General features: G+C 39.3%; 1 protein-coding gene across 1 annotated transcript; it reads right to left on the bottom strand.

Moving 5' to 3' along the window:
* Window positions 1–560: 560 nt before the first annotated feature.
* Window positions 561–1,496, bottom strand: LOC112499905. Its single transcript, XM_025103174.1, has one exon. It carries the CDS (start codon window positions 1,494–1,496, stop codon window positions 561–563), a length of 936 nt encoding a protein of 311 aa, XP_024958942.1.
* Between the last annotated feature and the right edge of the window lie 6,666 nt (window positions 1,497–8,162).

The following is an 8,162-nucleotide window of genomic DNA, read 5'->3' as shown; positions in this document are numbered from 1 at the left end:
TGCTGGCGCGTTAGTTAACCCAAAGGGCATAACTAAGAATTCATAATGACCATAACGAGTTCTGAACGCCGTCTTAGGAACATCTACCTCACGGACCCTCATCTGATGGTATCCGGATCGAATATCGATCTTTGAAAAGTAAGTGTCACCTTGAAGTTGATCGAACAAGTCATCAATTCGAGGAAGGGGATATCGGTTCTTGATGGTCAGCTTATTGAGTTCCCTATAATCGATGCACATTCGAAGGGATCCGTCTTTCTTTTTAACAAATAATACTGGAGCTCCGCAGGGTGAAGAGCTGGGTCTGATGAATCCTTTGTCGAGTAGCTTCTTTAGTTGTTCTGACAATTCTTTCATTTCCGAGGGTGCCAAACGATAAGGTGATTTGGCTACGAATGCTGCTCCAGGAATTAAGTCAATGTGGAATTCGACTTGCCGTAACGGGGGTAATCCTGGCAGCTCATCAGGAAATACCTTGGGAAAATCCCGAACTATGGGAAAATCCTGGATGCGTTTCTCTTCGATTCCTTATCCACAATGTGAGCCATAAACGCGACATATTACTTTTTCAAGTATTTTCGCATCTTCATACATGTTACTAACTTGAAATTTCTATGGGACTTCTCTTCGTGCACCACAAGCGTTTCCCTTCCTTTAAATATTCGGATGGTCTTCTTAGAACAACATATATCGGCTTGATTTTTGGATAGCCAATCCACACCCACAACTACATCAAAGCTTCCTAATCTGTTTGGAATAAGGTCTATGCTAAAGTCTTGCTCGGCTAAACGTAAGGTACAATTCGTGATTACGTCATTAGTCCTAACTTCCTGTCCATCAGCAAACTTAATAACAAAATCTTCTTTTAGCTTTTGCAACTTTAAACTAATCTTTGGTCTAAATCCTAGTGACACAAAGCTCTTATCTGCTCCAGAATCAAATAATACGGATGCGTAATGAGTGTTCCGGAGGAATGTACCTATGACTACGTTTGAGTCTAGCCTGGCTTCTTCTACCCCAATCTCAAACGCTCGACCTAGTTCTTGGCCTCCTTGATTTCCTTGGTTGACTGGTCGTGTTGGGTTAGTAACTGGCCCTCGGTTCAGTCTTAGGCATGCATTCCTAAAGTGATCCAGGCTTCCGCACTCATGGCAGGTTCGTCTCCCTCCGCTCCAGCAATCTCTAGCGAAATGACCTCCTTTGTTGCATCTGAGACAGATGATGCATCTCCCACCATGGTGATTATTGCACTTGCCACACCTAGGGTAAGTTCCCTTGTCCTTTTCTCCTGTCTGTGTCTGAGCCACAAAGTTTCTTATTACCTTTTTGGCCTTACCGCCCTTCTCGCAGAAGTTCTTTCTCATGGGCTCCTCCATTCTTCTCTTACCCTTGACTTTATCATTTGCAAATGCTCCTGACCGAATAGCATTGTTGGTGAGTTTTGTCGCTAAGTTCACAGCGTCCTGAAGTGTTTTTGGATTGGCCGAATGTGACATTCTGTCATTTCTAAGTTTCAAGTTAGCTCCTTATTTTAGGTCCTATATTTAGAATTATATTTTTCTAGGATCTATCTACGATGATTAGAGTTCATCTGGCTTAGTTCCCAAATTTAGTTCGGAAGATCACGCCTCGGCGGGTAACTGATGAAGTTAACTTGCGTAATGCCAAATATTTTAGAAATGCTGCCAATAAATTAAAGTTGATATTATAAAATTTTAAAATTTAACATGCAAAAGTCTCATTTAAATGTCCAAATGATTTTTAGTAAAAGGTGGAGTTTTGGATTTAATAGTGTCATTATTAGTAAATTATTTTGGTGGGTTCTGAATCTAAGTGTGCTTAATCTTATTTAAAATATAATAATAAAAGTTTTATTTGCGTTTGGGCCTTTAGAGGCCAGCCCATTTCCTTGTTTAAAATTCTCATATAAATACCCCACATCCTTTGAAAAACTCTCATTTCCAAATTCTTAGCATAAGCTTTTCATCTCTCTAAAGCAAACCACCCTCCAGCCGATTTCTTCAAGCAAACCTTCAAGAAGTTTTGTCAATCTTGAAGAATATTCAAGATTCTAAGAAAAAGGTACGATACTAGTTATCCTACTTTTATCGAATATCAAAAGTTTTCATCCTCCTACTCCTACTTGATCTTTTAGTAAAATTTCTGGAAAATTAAAGAGGGGAGATTGTTCATCAAAGACCTGAAAATGTCTTCAAAAAGGATGATAATCTATGATCCGTGTTCTTCGATCTTTAAGAAAGTAGGAGAAAACCCCATTGCATGTAAAGTCTGGTCATGAAAATTTATGTTTTGAAGAATGGTAGAATCCTGCATGCATCTCTAATCGGCTTTGCCATCTTCAAGGTTTAATGGAATCAGAAAAATATTTTCTGGAAACTGAGTAAATTTGTGTAATATTCGGGTTTCGTAATTTTGGTTATAGATTTAGAAATTAGTATATATAATATATATATATATATATTAGATGTGTGTGTGAGTGGTTATTATGGAATATAATTATGTGATGGCGGTTTATGCACTTGCTATTTATAGCAAGTGCATATGAGAAATAAAGGGTTGCTGAAGTTCTTGAGTACAAAAGTCAATTGAGAGATTGCAGACTGGTAAATCACAGGTTCAAATCCGTTCAACATCGTTTGTAAGGTGAGTGTATTAAGCTTTGAGTATTTTCTGTTTGCATACATTTTAGCAGTTATTGCAACTGGTTATTATGATTTATAATTCATATTGTGCGGATTCTCCTTAAACCGGACAAAGGCTGACCGGATTTCATCTAAACCGGCCAAGCGTTGTCCGGATTCAACCCTAAATCGGTCAAGGGGTGACCGAATTAACCATAAATCACCCAAGAGTTGACCGGATATCTCCTTAAACCGCCCAAGTGTAATTCGGTTTATTCTTGAACCGCTCATGTGTTGTTCGATGTAAGCCCTAAATCGCCTAAGTGTTGTCCAATTTAAAGTTAAATCGTTCAAGGCGTGGTCGATGTAACCCTCTTAATATTTTAAGTGTTTGTCCGGACTTCCTATCCGAACAAGGTTGACCGGACTTCAAATCCGGCTAATGTGTGAGAATTTTTGGTATAACCGCGAGAGAGATCTGATGGCGATGTAACCGCGAGAGAGATCTGATGGCGGTGTAACCGCGAGAGAGATGTAATGGCGGTGTAACCGCGAGAGAGATGAATTGGCGGTGTAACCGCGAGAGAGATGTAATGGCGGTATTACCGCGAGAGAGATGTAATGGCGGTGTAACCACGAGAGATATAAATAAGTATATGTATTTGAATAGGTTTGATTCTGAACTGATTGTTTGGAAAGTATGTTATTCGTTTGAGATTTATACACTTACTAGACCTATTTGGTCTAATGCCTAGTTGTTGGACTAACCTGTTTTGCAGGTCATCATACCTCGCAAGATAAAGGAAAGGGAAAAGTTTAGAATAAATTACATTTAGTTGCTCATAAATGTATTCAAGAGAATCTTTGTTTAGCACAGGTTTTGTAAATGATATTTCATTCTGTGTTATGAGTATATATATGTGGATTATCGGTATATAGAATATGTGGGTTGTTACAGTTGGTATCAAAGCCTTAGTTTAAAGGATCGGGGTATTTGCGAAATACTTAGACTTAAACTAGAGGTGTGGAAAGTTATGATAATAGGTTTCATTGGGTCTATGAACATGGGAAATATGTTATAGCTGAACCTCTTATGAGAAAGATAGATTATATATGATTGATATAATCTGAGTTATGGATAGGCTTGAGGATGAATGTGTTATTATCTTTTGATTATGAAAATAATCATGTGTGTTTAAATGTGACAAAAGGAGTTATATACTGAGAAATGGCAGATAATCCCAATCAATCAGAAAGGACCTCTACTGGTTATGGAAGAGGTCGGGGAAGAAGAAACGTAACACAAGGAGAGGACCTGGAAAATGTAATGACAATAGAAACGCGAAGTTGTAGCAATGGTTGAGGAAGAGGTAGAGATACTAGACAAGAACAAGAACTGTCAGCTCAAGAAAGTTCAATGTCTGGTCATGGAAGAGGAAGAGCAAGGGGTGGAACAATGTTCCTGATCCTAGATTTATTACCCAAGAAATGTTGGCAGCAGAATTGGGAGAGTTCCAAGAAAGTTTGGTGAATTTGTTGGGACGTACAACTCGAAATAATCCAGAAGTAGTAAGAAGTCCCGATTATCAGGAGGAAGCCGGAGCTAGTACACCAGTAACTGGTACATCTGTACCCCTTACTTCGTCCTCAGTACAAAAAGGATGAGATATCAAAATGTTGCTTGCTTGTAAACCTCCCAAGTTTTCTGGTGAGCGTGATCCTTGTTGGGTTTAAGTAAGAGCGTTAATGTTGTATTCAAGTTTCTCGTTTATTTTACTTGCTTTGTAATAGTGTAGCTTTACTATTTTCCTTAGTATAAATAGTATTTTCATTGTAGTTGTCATTACAAAGTCATTAGCAGAATTGTAATCAAGATTAGAGCTGTAATTTTCTCTCTCTCAATCAAATCAATCTTTGATGATATTCTCTCTACTATTCTATTCATCTTGATTCTTGAAGATCTTATCATATTTGTATGAATCTTGGACTTAACAATTGGTATCAGAGCAGGTCACGGGTTCGAATCCCATGGTGTGCATATGATGAGTCTAGATTTCATACAAACATGATATAATCTTCATAGATCATGATGAACATAAAGGTAGAAAGAAGATTGTCAAAAGATGATTAGATTGAGAGAGAGAATATTACAGTACTAATCTTGATCAATCTGCTAATAACGATTGTTAATTACAATTACAAGGAATCACAAAACAACTATACTAAGGAGAAACTTGAATACAACATTAAAGCACTAACTTGAACCCAACATTCTCCCCCTTTGGATTCAAGTTTGGACTCTTGTAAACTTCGTTTTGCGCAGTCCAAGGATTTTCTCTAACCTTCTCAGAGCATTTCTGTAWTGAATCTTCTCCTCGAGCAAATTTATAGCGTTGACGAGCAAGTATCTTTCTTTGGAACTCATTCGTTCAGATTCCGCAGCCTTATCATCCATCACCCTTTTCAAGTGCAGCGCCCTTCTTACAAGCTTAATCGTACCGTCAGAATACTTGTTCAACTCACTGAATCTCATGAATTTTTTGACTTGAAGTTGAGCGAAATAGATGACTCCGAACTCTGGGCTCTCAAGAACCATGTAGACTGGATAGCCGTCAATGTCTTCTAAATCTTGATTAGGTCTTTTGAGATTGATAATTCGTTGACTGTCTTCAAGACCCATTTGAACATCAATAACCATTGACAGCTTTACATGATTTCAAATGAATCTCTTAATTGCATCCAGAGCTACCAGTTATCCTTCCTTTCTAACAGTCATGTTCTTGAGTTCAAAGTACATGTATTCGAGGTCATCTAAATATAAGTTCGAGAAATCAGCTTCGCTGAATCTCCAGATCTGGCCATCCTGCCTTGTAACTGTAAACACCGGATACCAAATTCTTAACAGTTTCTGAGCATCAATTTGTTTGATCGTGACAATTTTATGCTTTGTACGAACTTTACTGATAGGCTGGCACTTGGCTTTCAAGAGGTGACGATATTCAATTCGATAATCTTTTGGCTTYTTGTGGATTCCTAGAACTCTGTCACCACTAAGCAATTTTCTGTGACGAATGAATATCCCAAAGTAGATATCTTCCAAGTATGGCTCTCGGATTCTATCGCGATCATAACCAAAGAAGTTTGCTCTGATATGGAAAGGAATGTAATTCTTTGAGAAGATTTCAGTAGGATCAACAGTTTCNTCTCGAATTCTTTCGCGATCATAACCAAAGAAGTTTGCTCTGATATGGAAAGGAATGTAATTCTTTGAGAAGATTTCAGTAGGATCAACAGTTTCTCTTGGAGTACTGACTTCAGGCACGTCAGGTAAAGCAGCAGTACACGATTCTGGAATAGACTGAGGATCACCTTGAACGGGAAAAACTAGATCTTCTTCATCTAAGTCAGCTTCAAAATCAAAATACATTCCAGTTGACTCGTCAATGTTATCAACGTCTTCACCAAAATCCAGCTCTCCACCCAAAGTAGTAGAGAATGCACTGTTGAACCCTACATTGGCAGACAAGTCCATTAACAACCTTGTTTCTACTGTGGAGTCCGCCGGCTTTTCAACCATTGGCTTGATCATTGGACTTGCCTCCACTTTTTCATCTTCAATAACGACAGCCTCAATTATTCTTTCCCGAATTKTTTTCRGGGCAGAACCTTCAGTAGTTACGTCCTGAGGTAGTGACTCTTCACCCAATCTTGCACCTTGTAGAGATGTCTCAGCCAATCTCTGTTTTTTTCTCTCCCCCTAATGACTATCAGGAACATCTTGATCGTCATGTCTTCGTTTAAGAGATTCGGCTTGAGACTTGCAAGTTTCTTCAAGTATAGACACCCTTTCGACAAGAGCATCCATTGAACGTTTCAGATCTAGGGTATTAGATGTGGTCAAGTTACTAACTTTAGAGAAATTAGCACTAATCACATACTGAAAAGTCAAGGACTCTGGGGCTCTAATTACAAGGTTAGCATCTATTTGTTGGTGGAGAATACCAACCAAATCTGCATCTTCCGCGTCTTCACTTTGAGAAGCCATCAACTTAGCATATAAAAGTGATTTTAGCTCGTCCACCGATTGATCTGGTACTGACSGTTCTGGTACAGGTGGTGGTGATGGCGCAGATGATGGCTCTTCTACAACATGCTCTTTTCTCTTCAACAACCTCTTCAAACTAGCAATTTGTGCATCAAAGTTTTCTTGAACARCCTTTAGGGCGCCGTCCAAATATTCCCTTGACACAAAGTCGGGTAAAATCACACCTGGTTCACGTAGAATACCAGTTGAAACAACAGTTGAGTAAACTGAAGTGCCTACATTCAATGTTGGCGTAATGTTAGCATTGGTAGGACTTCTGACCTGTCCTTGTGATATGTCAAAAGACATCACTTCGGTCGTTCCGGCTAGTTCACTCAGAACTGCACTTGGAGCAACAGATGCTCCTGACTCTTGTGTACCTAAATGTATGGGCTCTAAACTCGAGGTGCATAGAATCRAAGGCGTAGGCTGGGGCAGCGGCCTACTTGTTTCAATAACTACATTCTCCGATTGAGAAGTAGTTAGCGTATGAGCTAAATCCCCGTGTGAAATTGAAACAGTTGGTTGTTGAGAACCAACTGAGTGGATAGGAAGGGTGTTCAAATGCATAGCTGGGCTCGCTATGTCTTGTTCGATACTAACATTCAACACATGAATGTCAGTAGCAGATGTGGGTGCCCGGCTAACTATTTCGGTTTGGGAAGGAGCTTGTACTTCTTTTTCTGCTCCACTCACACCCTCTCCATGTTCTTTTGCTTCCCTTTCTCTCAAACTGACACCCTCTCCATGTTCTTTTGCTTCCCTTTCTCTCAAACTCTCTTGTTTTTCAACTTCAACTCCCTCATCTCCTCCTTCATTAGATATATCTTGAAGAATGCAATCATAATCATCACATTCATCAACATTAAACGATAGAGACCTTAGACTTGGACAAGGTTGTTGAGCTGCATATTCCAGGAAAATTGTAGCAAGATCATCAACAAATGTTCCAATATGAATATTATGYGCGTTTGTTGCATCATCATCATCATTGTTATCATCATCACCAGAATCTGCTCGATTATCGGATTCAGTAGCTTCCGAACTAGGAGAAGCTCTGGCAGTTAAAGTGCGTTGCTGATCAGAAGCTCCCCGCACCAGTTCACCCCTCTCATTTACATTTTCTCTCAGCTCAATTCCCTGTTCAGGTACCCCTTGTGTCTGAACTCTCTTTTCTACTCCTATATCTCTCTCTGCTGAGGCATGGGCTGATCCTTGGGCAAGTTCAACCGGTTCTGGCTGAACTATCGGATATATCACTCTTCTATAGTCTATAACACACTGAGCGTTCTGATCAGCTAGAGCAATCAACTCTAGTGGAACTGGCATAATAGAATCTAAATCTTCAACTTCCTTATGTTGTCGAATTCTTGTCATGACGAATGTTGGCCCTTTTTTGGAATTCGGTCTGGCCGAAATATCTTCATTCGCATCCA

Source organism: Cynara cardunculus (assembly GCF_001531365.2).
Source record: "Cynara cardunculus var. scolymus isolate 2C chromosome LG 17, CcrdV1, whole genome shotgun sequence".
In the NCBI taxonomy this organism is placed as follows: Eukaryota; Viridiplantae; Streptophyta; class Magnoliopsida; order Asterales; family Asteraceae; genus Cynara; species Cynara cardunculus.
The sequence above is the reverse complement of the archived record's forward strand: the minus strand, read 5'-3'. Positions and strand labels throughout refer to the sequence as shown.